Source organism: Mytilus californianus, unplaced genomic scaffold, assembly GCF_021869535.1.
Source record: "Mytilus californianus isolate M0D057914Y unplaced genomic scaffold, xbMytCali1.0.p SCAF_7, whole genome shotgun sequence".
Taxonomy (NCBI): Eukaryota; Metazoa; Mollusca; class Bivalvia; order Mytilida; family Mytilidae; genus Mytilus; species Mytilus californianus.
Window position 1 is genome coordinate 55,464,887 of NW_026262723.1, and position 16,301 is coordinate 55,481,187.

Here is a 16,301-nt window from a genome sequence, read left to right on the forward strand (position 1 = left end):
TGAAGATTTTCCCCTTTTACACGATACAATTCATATATGGACAAGTGTCTCGTCAACATCTGCTCCATATTTGAGAAAAAAATCGACCCAAAATTCATATGAATATGCTGTAAACAAAGCTGCTATCATGGATAGGATATGGATAATATAAACGAACAAAAAACCGATTTCATCCTCGCTTGTGGTCGTCATAGGGTGATTTCAATTGCATTTTACAAGCGTACTAATTTTCACTCAAAACAAGCACTTTAAAACTTCTCTTTTACACAAGTACCTGTATAGTTTTTTTTAAAATAATTTCAGACTTTGAAGTGGCAAGGCAAAACCTTAAAAGCGACAACATATCCTGGATCATGTCGACTCAATCAAACTGCTTCATATGTTGTTAAACCGGGTGTATTTGTGGAAATGTCAGAGATTTCAGGTTGGTAAAGGACATGTCGATAGAAAATTAAATTATACTCATAGTCTTGATTCTGTATATAGGTCAATGTATATTTCAACTTGACTTATTGAATTATCAATTGCAAAAACTCTATGAGAGGTCTTTAGGTTGACTGTTGCATGGACCAATTTCTGCTTTTTATCTTTCCAACAATAACATTATTGTCAAGTGGCATACAAAATTTCACGCCCTTCACCCTGGTTGGCCTACCTTTCAGAACAGCCTTTTGTTTCCATTGTTAAGGAGTTTTTGTCCTGATTATGCAAGATGTGTTTTCCACTGGACGTTAATCAAGCTACAATCAATCATCAAATTAAATCCGGTATGATAAACAAAACGACATTTATTTTTCATAAAATGAACGTAAACCACGCATTTCAGAATTTTGGTCGGCTTATTACTGATTTTTATAGTTTGTTTATATATTGTGCTGTTACACCACTGTCCCAGGTAAGGGGGAGGGTTTGACACCCGCAAACATATTCAACCCCGCCACATTCTGGATGTGCCTGTCTCAAGTCAGGAGCCTGTAATTCAGTGGTTGTCGTTTATTGCTGTGTGTCATATTTGTTTTTCGTTCATTGTTTTGTACATACAATAGGACGTTAGTTTTCTCGTTTGAATTGTTTTGCATTTGTCATTTCGGACCTTTTATAGCTGACTATGCGTTATGGGTTTTGTAATTTTTAAAAGTTAACTGTGTAGTGACATGTACAGTATTAAGAGTTTTAGGTTTTTTATATAGAAACCATATAGGTTTTAAAATCTTCCAGTTTTTGGATAGGTACCAGTATTTAGTGTTTGTACGATGGCATATACTAAGTTTTCAGTAATGCAGGTGAACTAGTTTCAAGTGTTAAACATTTCACAGAAGTAATTTCCGTTAGATGCTTTACGTGTTGAATCAAGACCTAGTGCTCACCTAATTCCTTCACAGTCAGCTTTAACTCTGATTTTCGCCTTAAGGGTAATGCTGACTAATTGTTACAAACAACTGGCATCATACGAAGTGCATGTATGAGGGTTAATGTCTTCATGTCATGCATATATAAATGCTGCTTAGAATCTACTCCGAAATACAACCGCCAAGAGTGTGGGGTGTCATCATGGATATCATCAAGTTAACTATTGTTTGTGTGTATTGTTTATCAATATCGGTTAACCTTAAAATAATACCACTTTGTGTCATTTATTTCTTCAGATCATGAACTTGGATATCTTACTAATGAAGGTAAGTTACCAGCGATTCTTATTCAATACTTGAGAACATTGATAATATGATTCACTGAATGTCTGTAAGTCAATATGTCCTCTTTAAAGCTGAATATTAGAGCTCAGACCGACTACATACGTTGCGAGGTATTATCAAAACTGACGAGCTGAATGTGCACCATCTGAAAATAAAAGTTATAATTCTGCTAATAAAAATGCTATGTCATTTTTGCAATACTTTTTAATTTATATAATAGTAATGGTAATCGAATGTTAATGTTTGGTTCTTCAGATTAAAAAAAAAAGGAAAAATAGATAAAACGAGAAGTATGTACGATATTGTGTGATCTATAACAAAAATATTTCTTTGTCGTCTAAATAAAAGAAAACGTCTCCATTGTGCATAATTATTTTTTTTAATGCGTGTATGGATTAGATTCTTTGTCAAAATGTGATGACACCACCGTTTTAAGATATTTGCTCGAATAAAGCGGGCGAAATATTTACACCACCGGTGTCATCAGGTTAATGATATAGCTAACTCAGTGCAACGAAAACCAAACACCAGTGGAAAATGCAATACAAGGTAAATATTGAGCAACTGAAAAGGAGTACCTATAAACAAGACAAGTTGTAAACAGAACGCACGAAACCTTAACTATAGACTTAACCGAATTCCTACGATAAAGTTTCAATTAAGGTTTAACAAAATCGTGAATAATATTTCAAGCGACGGACAAAGTAAAGTATGTACTGTTGAAATATTCATTTTTTTTAATTTTTCATTTCTTTTTATATAAGCATTGTACTATTAGAATATAATTTAAAACCATATCGGTTGACACAATATATTCACAGGAGTTGCTGTAGGAATATCTGTAGCTGTTATTGTAGTAGTCTGCATCATCGTAGTTACTGTGTTATTCTGGCGAAGGTATGTATCAAACATGTCATAATTTTAGAGGAAGATTTTTTTTTTAATTATTCCTTATAACAGGAATGATTTCAATCGCAGTATTTATGAATCAGTATACCATTTGGGAATATAATACTAATTGTGTATGATCTGAAAACACCCAATAAAGGTTCGAGTTCAAATTACCTTTTTATGAGGTTCTTTAATAACCTGGCATTTCGGGTCTCACTCTTTGACTTCGATTACATTTTTTCAGCAAACATACATTGAGTCGCTTGGATACAAAATTCGGCATTATGATGATTAAATGAATATCAACTTAAACTTTCTAATCTAAACCATGAATAAAACATTGAGCCATAACGTTTTGCTAATGGAATAAAAGATAACATTCAATCTCGATCTCCCTCATTTATCCGACTATATGTATTATGTGATGTATATAGAGGTCAAAATAACACCAATATATAATCATCAAAGAATAAGATAATACCGTTTAAGCATTCAAAAATCGTACGGACCCATGAAGACAGACGCAAATATAAACATCCATTTGCATGAATTGTGCAGTGTGGAATGTATTTCATCTTTCTATGATTGTTCTTACATGAGCTATAGTTATTGACGATTAGAATGTTTTAATATATGTGTTTCGTTTACAACTTTGTGCACCATCTGAAAATGAATGGGGGAGGGGGGGTCCTTGTTTGATATGATGTGGTACCAATAATTTTTGCGATTCATGTTATTATTTTAGTGTATTTTAATTATTCACTAAACAGTACATGTACAAAAATTTAGCAATGCAAGGCTTACCAGAACCAAAATGGGTATCGTTGTTCCTGGAAACAGTTTCTGGCAATTCTGGAATAAATAACACACTTTTTAAATGTTCCACTCACAAAAAGAACGTCATCATGTTCTTATCTAAATGATGAATCCAACAATTTCAGTGCCGTAAAATTTTAACCAAAAAATCTAATTTTTACACGATTTACAATTATGCAGAAGGCCGGCATTTTTATTTAGATGTCAAAGTAATATTCTTGTTATAGATCGCACATGGAAGTTTTGACGTCCTTCTTGTTTCTCCGTTATTCCAATTTCATCAAAACAGCAAACCAAACTTTACATTGACGATGCGGATCATAATCAAAACGGAATAATAACAAGAAAAACTTAAATCACAATATTAAGAAAAAATAAGCTATAAATTGTTTTATAACATATTTTATAACATGTATAATAAATCTAGTGATTCTGATAGATGATATGATTTTCTTTTCACATGATTTGACATTTCCTTTAGGAGATATACTTTTAAACTGGTCAATTACACCCGAATTGTACTTGAAGCTTTGGCCCGATATTTTAACTCTTAAAAATGATCAAATAAGCTAAAAACTGAACTTTTTAAAAAGTTTAACTCCGAGGACGGACTGGGATATATTTTCAGTTGTATGGAACACTAAGTGAGTTAATGTATTGCATTCATAAGATTGATTATTCTGATTTTATTGAGAAAATTAATAGTATTACCGTGACTCATTGATCTTGTCTGCTTGTAGCTGACGCAGTAAAAGAAACCCATCTAATAAATTATGCCAAAAAAACAGTTTTACTCCAACATATTTGCGAAACAAAACTGAATTATAAATAATAATACGATTAATCGATCTTAAAAAATATGCTACGTACATTATAAATACGATAACGTTTATAGGTGATATAAATACAAACTGTTGTATTGAAGACATAGATTTTTGGTTCATTTTTAAACTCGCTTGCTCAAACGTGGCACCAGCTGCTTTTGTTATATTACAACGCTTTTCATCCTACCTATAATTCTAATCGAATAAACTTGTTTCGAGTCAATCCTCAATGCACGGAAAAGGGAGTAGTTTGTGTTGCTAAGACTTCTTACCGTTTAGAGGACAATACAAATACCAAATTAAGGAAGCAACTCAGCAGCAAATGTACCTGCAAAATGTGCTCTTTTTACAGAAATATTCGCAAAAAGACTGCTACTAAAGTCTCTGATGTCACGAGTAACAAAACAGTTGATAACTCTCTAGGTCAACAAGATATAGCACCCCCTCAGTATCCAACAGATGACAAGATATTGTATAGCCAAGTTTCGAAAGGCACACAACATTATCAATCTGAAGACACCCAATCGCCGTATTCCCTATCTGTGGAAGGGGTATATGATACGACCAATGAAAGGAGACATGTTATTAACGACACGAACGTTTACAGCCATGCAGTTGATACCGTGTATGATTCTTCCGAACAACACACGAGACAAGAAAGGAAAGAGGAAGTCTATGATCACGTTTTCGGTCAGAAATTGGAAGATTAATACGACCAAACAACACATAAGTGGATTTATTACAGCATCAGGATTGAAAGAATCTTATAAAAGTTTTGTTGAAAAATGTATTCTATAGAAAAAGTCAATCCTGTAAATTGAACTATAATAATGCCCACCCGTCATTTTTTGTAATTCGTTTCGATGGACTTGCTCATATAACATTTATATAAGTGCAGTTTGTTGCCAAAAAAAAATTACTTTTATGTAAGGCGTATGCTAATTGTATTATATTATTTGCTGGTTTATTTGCGGATGTTTGCTAATGAAATTCACAAATCTATTTTATTTTTGTAATTTTTGTTGAAAATAAAATGTATGCAATATATACAAATTTAAAAAAATATGAATATGTATTAAGGCTTGTTTTAAAAGGCTGAAATTGAACAAAAATGTTCTACTTTTTTATAAAGGCCTCTAATAATTACAGACAATGTATTTGATTATTTTCAATAAGAAAAGACACTGGTTCATTGGTACGGCATTGGCCTTTGGTCAAGTAAAATTGTCATCGTCTCAGTCATTATTATCATCATCAATATTGTCATTTTTTTTTCTCAATTTTATTGACATACTTTAACATACTTGATTCAACTTAAATGCAAAATACATGCACATCAGTAATAGTGTCATTACAATCATACAGGAACAAAAAGATAAGAATACTTCAAGGTATCTAATCAAGGCGACATTAGTTTACTGATTTTCAAATATCGTAAATCGATTAAGAAGAGACAAACCAAACCATAACTGAGGGAATCACATGAACTCTAAAAAAGGAGCGAGACCAGGTACGTCAACAGGGTATTTGTCTCCTGCTTTGTATGCATTACCCAACATGGTGTGATTCACGTTATCCTTCCGAAACACTTGGTTGTTTTACAATTAAATGAAACTCAAATTGTTATTCTTACCTATTCACCCATCCAGGGAAAGAACCAATGGAAATCACAGACCCAAATAGATCAATTTGCAAGTCGATAAATGATACAGTCTTTGATTTATAATTCATCAAACAAATATGTTACTTTTATTCACGTAATCACCTATAGCAGAAAGAGAACTACCATTTTCAACGACATACTTTCACTTTGAACATCTAGTTCCATCTAGCGTTATTTCCTCACAGTACTTGTAATCATGAGATTAAGTGAATGTGAAAAGGTTTATATAGGGACAGGTTTTTTTTTAAAGAAATACAGCTTTTGGCTAGAGGGTTAGTACATCAATGTAAAAAAAAGTTACTCGTGAGTGAGATTGATAATGAATCAACGTTGTACATTGAATGATTTATCTACTGGTAAATATATCTGTTACGATTCAAGACAGAGACTCACTGTACCAGATCTTTGTTCAATTTCCACTTTTTCTATATGAACTGCGCTCTGACGTCCTACGGCATAAGAAGATGATAAAAAGGCTGCCATTTTGTGTAAATTCACATAATATCCTGCTATTCCAATCTAAAGAACAATCGAGATATGAAAAAACCTTAATAAACCCATATTGAATAACTAGGTTAAAACTAATAAATTAAAGGATTTATGAAAAAAACTGTATACTATTACAAATGTATCTTGTCTTGTCTTTTAAGTTTAACATTTTTGAATTTCTTTAACTTTTGTGAGTGTACGGTATGCACATGTAAATGAAAGATCATGAAAGTTATTCCAAAACAATGACATGTAATATCGTGAATGGCAATAATTATGATTTATATCTAATAACATATCATAAGTCCGTAATAACATAAAAGAGAGAGAAGATTGCTAGGGGAATTAAAAACCATACATCTAAAAAAAAGACAATAGCATGGACAAAACGTTAAACAACGAAACGGAAAACAAAAATATCAAAACATTACACAGAAAACTAAATAATTAGCAACAAAAACCGTGGATGCCCTGGAAAAGTATGCAACTATAGTTCCTCATATGGCACCCGTCGTGTTTTCCTCAAGCAAGTAATAGTCAGATAATTGGTGGCTTTTGGTAATGTGACAATCGGGAAGATGATGATCCGTAGTCTTATGTGACACAGATATTCCGTAATGGTCAACCAAATCATGATCGGTCCGTAAAAACCAGAACTTTTTAAAAATGGACAAACCCAATAATGATTTAGTTATAACTTAAGGAAACGTTATTAGGTACAAGTACGTCATGTAGTTTTGAATTCATTATCCCTCATTACGAAAGCACAGAAGGATAATTTGAGATTTGAAATTTTGTAAATTCACGTTGAAATGCGAATATGAATTTCTTTAATCTTTGAAATGAAATTGAAAGTTGAATTCGTGAAAATAAAATCATCTACTTTGTCGTAAAGTTTAGTTATCCATCGACCAACAGTGTATGTTTCAAGACAAAATCAAAACACTCTTGGAGGGTTGGGGGGTTGTAATGATCGATATAAAGATTTGAATTCAATCGTTATTCCAGCCCTAATTTCTTGTTTTTTTTTATTTTACAGTTGAGGCAGACCAAGAATAACATAAGCTAAACGCAGAAAACGCTGGTTGCAAATACGTCGTTTGCAAACTCCACGTTTTCCCTTTTTCTAGAAAACGCGCGTTTGAACTAATATTTAATTCAATTTAATTGAACTAGTATTGCAAATGGATATTTGATCATAAGTTTTTTTTTATTTAAGATAACCATTTAATTTCTTTTTTACCTTTTCAGCAAATAACTAGCAAACATATATCACAACCAGACAATTATAAAGGACACAATTCATTTAACCATGTTCTTCAAAATCATGAAAATATTTGACTAGTATTTGAAAGAGCCTCTTGAAGGAAAATCCTTTTCTTTTCTAAACTTACATTGAGCTAAAAATGGATCGCAACAGGCGAAAGGGATAGTGCTTATTTGTAAACATCTTCATTCAGGACTAAAAGAGCCTTTAGTTACAGAGAGTATACCAGTAAACACAACACAAGGTTAATAGTTTGTAGGATATTTTTTTTGTGTTTAAATCAGAATAATTAAACTAAATTTGTCACACGTACACGTGTACGTGTACGGAATGACCCTATATCTAATTTGAAAATAAGGAGAATACGATTAAATTTAAACGGTTCGGCAAAATGATTGTTTCAACCATAAAGCTCTTTAACGGTCAGTTGATAGATTTTGGTGGTTATATAAGGTGATTTTGTGGATCAACCAAATGAAGTAGTGTCAAATCCGTAACAGTGTGGACGACACCAATACTTATGTTATTAATAATAGCGAATCATTTACTTTTTTAAAACATGTTTGTCATCGGCTATCGATAACAATGATTTTACGTTCACACAGTCTGTCAGAGGCCCTCCAGTTGGGATGTCTACAATCATTTGTTTCACATTTCGCTACATAAGATTAATCTTCCTTTCAACAAAATTTAAAAGAAATTTGTTTTGAACATTATTGTTATCATCACAACCAACAGTTTCATTTGAAATAATAATAAATAAACAGAGCTAATATCATTTAAAAATAGAACTAGAGGCTCTTAAGAGCCTGTGTCGCTCACCTTGGTCTATGTGCATATTAAACAAAGGACACAGATGGATTCATGACAAAATTGTGTTTTGGTGTTGGTGATGTGTTTGTAGATCTTACTTTACTGGACATTCTTGCACCTTACTATTATCTCTATCTATAATGAACTTAGCCCAGTAGTTACAGTGGAAAATATTTTGTAAAGATTTACAAAAATTTACAAAATTTATGTAAAAAATTGACTATAAAGGGCAATAACACCTTAAGGAGTCAATTGACAATTTTGGTCATGTTGACTTATTTTTAGATCTTACTTTGCTGTACATCATTGCTGTTTACTGTTTATCTCTATCTATAATAATATTCAAGATAATAACCAAAAGCTGCAAAATTTTCTTAAAATTACCAATTCAGGGGCAGCAACCCAACAACGTGTTGCCTGATTAGTCTGAAAATTTCAGGGCAGATAGATCTTGACCTAATGAACAATTTTATCCTCGTCAGATTTGCTCTTAATGCTTTGGTTTCAGAGATATGAGCCAAAAACTGCATTTTACCCTATGTACTATTTTTTAGCCATGTCGGCCATCTTGGTTCGCGGGCGGGGGTCATCGGACACATTTTTTAAACTAGATACCCTAATGATGATTGTGGACAAGTTTGGTTAAATTTGTCTTAGTAGTTTCAGAGGAGAAGATTTTTGTAAACGATTACAAAAATTTACGAAAAATGGTTAAAAATTGACTATAAAGGCCAATTACTCCTTAAGGGGTCAACTGACCATTTTGGTCAAGTTGACTTATTTGTAGATCTTACTTTGCTGAACATTATTGCTGTTTACAGTTTATCCCTATCTATAATAATATTCAAGATAATAACCAAAAACGGCAAAATTTCCTTAAAATTACCAATTCAGGGACAGCAACCAAACAACGGGTTGTCCGATTCATCTGAAAATTTCAGGGCAGATAGATCTTGACCTGATAAACTTTTTTTGCTCTAAATTCTTTGGTTTCAGAGATATAAGCCAAAATCTACATTTTACTCCTATGTTCTACTTTTAGCCATGTCGGCCATCTTGGTTAGTTGGCCGGGTCACCGGACACATTTTTTAAACTAGATACCCCAATGATGATTGTGGCCAAGTTTAGTTAAATTTGGTCAAGTAGTTTCAGAGGAGAAGATTTTTGTAAAAGTTAACTGACGATGGACGACGGACGACGACGGACGACGGACGCCAAGTGATGAGAAAAGCTCTCTTGGCCCTTTGGGCCAGGTGAGCTTCAAATATATTACATGTAAAACATCTCGATTTTTGTTATCATGATTATACAAAAACTTCAAGTTTATGGTTTTTTTCACAAAAAACATATCTTCTAAAAGAATAAATACTCCAACGTTGGGAACATTTAAGTATAACCTACTGTTTATTCAATGGAAAAGATTTATGTGTGAAAAGTGCTCAGGATAATGAAAAAAAAAAATGTCTTCCTATTTTTTGCATGGCACATCATTTGAATCATTCAGTCGTTTAGAAAACTCGTACGGGCAGTTTGCTTTGGATACTCAAGTATATTAGACTACTCAATTGCCTCTATTTAAGTATATTTCTAAAGGTATATCTGAATACCAAAAAGACTTTTCTAAGTGTATAATGTTTTATGTAAAGGGAAAACGGTACTGTTTATTAGCAGCAACAACAGAAATAGGAAGTGAATGAATAAATTAAAAAATCAAAAGAAGTAACAAATTAACAAAAAAAAACTATTATTTTTTAATTTTTTGTCCATTTTACAGAAATTTGACAATCGCTTTCCCAATTTTACTGGATTACTGAAAAGTTCATGCGACTCTCGTTTTCGGAACCTGGATGCATCATATACATGTCTTTAGAGTTTTTATGTCTTTGTCAATTGGCTGCTAATTCTAGAACGAATACATTTAGTCTGTGTGTTCAGTCTTGTGGTTGTAGTTCGGGTGTTTCGCTTTTTTTCGTGAATTTTCTTTGTTTATATTCATAATATTAGTGGCTACGGTTCGAGTATTAAAAAAACTTATTTCATATATATATAGCAACGAAGTAATTATTCGTGAATTTGAGCACAGAACAACATATTTTGTATCATAAATGTAAACACAAATGACGAAAATGTATAAAGATCAATTCTTTTTTCGGTTATATGTTAACAACTGTATTGTATGCCATGCAGTTATAAACAACTGTAAACTCATAGTAGTCCGGCATGCATGTCAACTCATTCAGTGGATTGGTCGTTAAATCGCCCAGAAAAATAAGCATTATTTGTAAACTAACACAGATACATTTATTGGCGGTATCATTAGAATGCTAAATATTGCATATCCGTATAAGGAAATCAGATGCTGATCCAGGATTTTGAAACGTGGAACTACACAGCGTTAGGAGTGGGACAAGTAAATTGTCTATATATGCATTAACCATATATAAAGCTCCATAAGATAGGACAGCCTCCCTCTTTCCTCCCACTTAAATCCGCCTCTGGAAATGTCCCGACTTGTTAAATGCAGCAGTTGGATCACAACAATCTAATTAAAAATTGTACTTGCATTTTTTAATCTATCCATGAATTAAATAATGTGTTCACCATATCTTTGTATTAGAATAATTAAACTAATTAAACAAAAACCTCATACTTATAACAGATTAATTGTAACACTTAGGTTATAACACTGTTACAATGTTTTGTTGACGTAAAAAGCTACAAATTATCAGGTGTTACAGTTTATCAGCTCTCCCTTTATTATTTTAATCTAAGCATACAACTTATGCTTTAAACGTAGATCCAAAAGAAGAAAAAGTGAGTCGTAGGTCACTGAAAAACACGTGTTCTCGGTATAGTACGCAGTAGTCCATCATGCATTGCAACTCATTCAATGGATTGGTCAATTCTTTAAGGCAACAAATATTGCTTATTATGCAAACAAACAAATTATATTAGCGGTAACGTTAGTATGCCAATGAATGATAGTGGGACAAAAAGAAATACGACACTGAGATTAAAAAATATTGTACCTGTATGTTCATAAGAAACGAACCCCCTCCCCCGAAAAAAAGAGAATTATATTAAATTAAAATAAAACGCACACTCAGAACAAATGAATAGTATGTGCGTAATCATGAACTCAGGAAAACGATTTTGCAACCAAGCATGGATTTTTATCAAGTAAAGTGGTTAGCAGAATAGTTCTAGTTTCCCATTCATCATCCTATAATGTATTATTCTAAATAATTTTCAAGACTTAGTCCGAATGCTGAGTTAGTCAGTAGGACGTTGGACCAACTAATTTGAATTCTAGCTTTTGAGTAAATAAATTTATTCAACAATTAATTATATTAGGATATTGAATTTTAAGATTCCTATTTCATATAGTAAATGCAAATTGTATTAAGCTAGGTCCAAATTAATGTAGATTTTTACTGTCCTATATTTTGCAAGTACGAAAAAGACCATAAGAAAGTTTTTTGGTTTTTTTTTTTAATTGCACCACGATTTAAAGTTAACCATGCGTCCAAAAAAAAAAACTTAGACATACAAGTTGAACGATACGAAGAGCCAGTGCAAATTTAAGAAAATTACAATTGTAAAATCGCTTTGAAGTCCGGAAAAGGTTATTGCTAACACATTCATTACTACGTAATGTTTAAAGAAAGTGTGATATGAAAAATAATTTGATTATCGATTATCGGTGAAGAATGTAAAAATATTAAATGATAATCAATACGCCTGTCGTATTTCTTTTTTTTTTTTTGTCGAGTTACTTGTTTTGAGGCGTTGAGAACTCTTTGGCGACCCCGTACTTTTAAATGTCCTTTGTAAAAACAACGTATTAAGTTGGCGTAACAGACAAACGGTTACCTGATCTGACCCAGTCAATTAGAGAACTGATCGCGCCAACGAATGGTCTCGACAACACTGTTATGAATTTGATAATAAGTTGGGTGTTTTCTCCTGATGTTTATAGCCAAGGATATTTGACCAAAGTATCAATTTCCTTCGGCAAAATGAAATTGTGACAATGACGAGGTTTTGTAAATGCGTTACATAACAAACAATCTATTGTGTCGGTTCACATGTACAAATCGCAATCCATTTGCCTTAAACTATTGCTCAATTTACAAACAACGATTAAATCAGTCCATACATTCGGCTAAACTATTAGTTATTGAGCTTAATCAAAGTGTTACCGTTTTGCTATATAGATCAATTTTGTTGACTCCACACCAACATGCTTAGAATCTGCCATTTGGTTGAAATATGATTTAGAAATATATTAATACCTTATACTCAGTTTTGGGTGATAAAAAACATTTTTATTCAAAACAAATCAAAATCCTATAATACAATAATGTAATAGTCTCGTTTGTGATATCGATTCTTACATAGCAACATCAAAATAAAACTTGGTTACATAGAAAACACTTGCCGGTGTTTTAATGTAAAAACAACTAGATGGCGGGAATTTTTTTTTTTTTAGTACCTCTTCTCAAAATTTCTCCAAATTAAAACTAGTAGTAAGTGATCCACTGCTCACAGATCCTCCTCCTACATCATACTCGTGAGGGATAAATGTACATTCTTTCAAAATTGAAATTCGATGCATGATTTGTAAATTTTAAGTGCTAAATCCGTCACAATCGAATTTGATCTGTATTTAAATTATTCATATCATTGTGTTAAATTCTTATAAATTCTGTCAAGTAGTACATGTGGTACTTCAACTATGATAAGAAAATCCAAGATATCTCATCCGGTATGATGATAAATACGTTTGTGAAGTTGTTATTTACACGGAAATAAAACAAATATATTTGTTAAGGTAACTAAGGGTTGTTAATCTTAAACAATATTTGCCAAGGCTGTCAAAATCGAACTTGACGGATATTTGTGAATCATGACATTGTTTTAAGATCATATCAAATTTTGTGAAGTTCTACTAAATTATCAAACGTGATTATCAACAAGACACACACAAAAATCCCATTTTTTGGATCAACTTTCAACGGTTCGAGTCAAAAATATCTAAACCAAGCTTGACAGGTAATTTATGGTGTGTGAATTTGTGTTCAAATTTCAAAGGTAATTTAGCAATCTCAAAATTATTTATCCTCTCGAAACCAAAGGTTTTTAGAATGGAAAAACGGCATAACATTATACCTTCTCTTCGGAGCGGGGGTATTAACATGCAACAAAGATATTTTAAGTTCAATTGGGGTTGACATAAGCTTTGTCTATAGATATAGGAAGATGTGGTATGAGTGCCAATGAGACAACTCTCCATCCAAGTTGAAATTTATGAAAGTAAACCATTATAGGTCAAGGTACGGCCTTCAACTAGTTTAGTTAATACATATTTTATTTGAAATAGTAGCAAAGGGGATTGGACACATAAAACAGTAGTGACGTCCTCTCCCTATACCAATATAAACACAAAATACATTAAATAACGTGGTTTGTCCTATACGATGCTAGTTTAACAGTAGTAAACTCGGGGGGGGGGGGGGGTTTTCTAAAAAATAATATAGTACTTTTTTAAAGACAAAACTTGAGGTATGAAAACTCAGGAAACATTGTTTAGGTTTCATTATTAACAAATATTAAACTTCCTGTTATTCATAATTTATGACAAATCACATCATATGGTATATTTCCTACACTATCAAGACAACATTAATATTTTTTATATTGGCGAGATGGTCAAAATTCCGATGTATATGATATGTAAAATGTTGTTACTATCAAACGCCATAGGTGAGTTAAATATATGTTTAGTAAATGGTAAACAACCTAATATGAAACGATACAAAATTAAATTATCAATGTATCAATGTAATTCTTCAACACATCCCAAAGCTACGTTAACGACATATTACAGTGCGAATTATAATTCTGTAGGATCTAGCATCCCCCTAGTAAGAGTTTTGAATTTAAAAGTAGAAAAGTTAATTGTGACTTATACGAATAAAAAAAAATTAAAAAAACACAATATATTATAATAATATTTTTATTTACTTCATGATGATGAAATCAATTTACAATCAAAACTTGTCTGAATAATTACGACAATGGCTTGCCACAATTCATTCCATATTCTGCAGCCAAGCATTTGATACGCTCATGTCGTAAAAATGTCCGAGTTCAGGAATATTCTATATGAAATGTGTCCGTTTGCGAACAAAGGTGCCGAAACAAAATTACAGTGATGAAATGTTTTATCTGTTTAGAATTTACTACTGTAATTTTGAATTGTTTTGATGAACACAAGGTCTTAAACTATATGGAGGAGCAAACGACTACATGAAATTAAACAAAATGTGCATTTTACTTTGCTTAGAGATATGCTTTGCAAAGAAGTTCACATAACAAGCTAAGTTATCTGCCATGCAATTTCTTGAAATCAAAGTGCTGATTCATTTTTTTTGTTTGTTTTAGAAGATGATTTAGTTGATAAATATATACTTTTATTTATCTGTACTCATATCCATTGACCATTATCGGTCTTTTTCAAATTTCAAATATTTACAAGCATTCGAAAAAAAACAGGATTTTTTGTTGAAACTTGCCAGATGGTCTCATTTAGACATTCTATTGAAATCAAAGCAAAATGCTCATCTTTTAAGGTGCTGAAATTGATATGAAATGAAATTATTTGACAATGGTTTACATCATCACTGAAGATACATTGATTGCGAAATGCGTATCTAGTACAGAAAATAGGGACTGTTTATGTCATTAAAGCAATACAATCATCAAATTCTGTGGAAATAAAGAACAGTGACTCTATCACTTTTTGATATACAGTTCAAATACACCAAAGAAAACATGAAAATAAGGCGTATTGAGGAAAATACATATTGCCTGACAATGTGATTGATTGCTTGAATTATTTTTGGTGTTAAACGCCACTTTCATCAATATTGGCACTTTCGTTGACCACCATGGTTGGTTTTTGTTGTGGAGGAAGCCTAAGTGCTCCACTTGTAGTACCCATCGTTTTTCTCATATAAGTACAAAACCAGTGATCATTCTTTAAACAGAATTTGCACTCATACCACATCTTCTTATATCTAAATAAATAACAAACCGTAAGATAAAAAAGAGAAATGTCACCTTGTTATTAAAAAGAAAATATATCAATTTACTGAATTAATACTAGTTGAGATTCTGACAATTGCTATTAAGTCTTTAACATAATGTATTCAACTGAAAACTTGGAGACATAGCTCTTCCCGCGGATATAGACATCTTTCGAACCACTTACCAATATATACGTGTACATTTCGAAAGGAACATTATCTAAAATACATAAATATCAGTAGAACATACTGAGGGAAGACCGGTTACACACAGACTGTTAAGTTTAGTGCCTATTTAAAACTTTGCTCATCTAAGATAACGGGATGTATAATCAATTTTATTTTGCATAGATATATACACCATGATACACAATGTAGATTTTAACTCCATTCAATATAACATGTAAGAGTATGCATGTATATTTTTGTACTTTCTGTTTGTTGTAGATTTAGCGAACAACACATGTTGACTTGGCTTTCTTCCTGTTTTTGACTCTTTTTTCAAGTTAGTTGTCATTATGTTGGTAGTTCGCTGTATATGCTGTTTATTATGTATTAAACTTGAACCAAATATGTTTTAGAACAGCAGCTGAGGAGATTTGTGCTCATGTAAAACCTGTTCAACCACATCATATTTTGGAACAGCACCAAAAATTTGGTTTTATTGTTTGTTTTATATTCGTCTATTTATTCGGAGAAGTCGAGTGCTGATGGTAAACTGTTAACTGTTGTACTGGCTAATATTTTTGATG

At 32.1% G+C, this 16,301-nt stretch overlaps 1 protein-coding gene across 1 annotated transcript; it reads left to right on the forward strand.

Moving 5' to 3' along the window:
* The first annotated feature begins 309 nt into the window (after positions 1-309).
* LOC127708043 (uncharacterized) lies at positions 310-5,276 on the forward strand. Its single transcript, XM_052212837.1, has 4 exons — positions 310-424; positions 1,647-1,676; positions 2,516-2,591; positions 4,578-5,276. The coding sequence occupies exons 1-4, from the start codon at positions 409-411 to the stop codon at positions 4,933-4,935; spliced, it is 480 nt and encodes a 159-aa protein (XP_052068797.1). The 5' UTR covers positions 310-408; the 3' UTR covers positions 4,936-5,276.
* Positions 5,277-16,301: the final 11,025 nt, after the last annotated feature.

Excerpts from the sequence above, each read along its gene's own strand:
- LOC127708043 (XM_052212837.1), top strand. Across the intron at positions 1,677-2,515 it reads TGGATATCTTACTAATGAAG|GAGTTGCTGTAGGAATATCT; the intron begins GTAAGTTACCAG and ends ATATATTCACAG. Across the intron at positions 2,592-4,577 it reads ACTGTGTTATTCTGGCGAAG|AAATATTCGCAAAAAGACTG; the intron begins GTATGTATCAAA and ends CTCTTTTTACAG.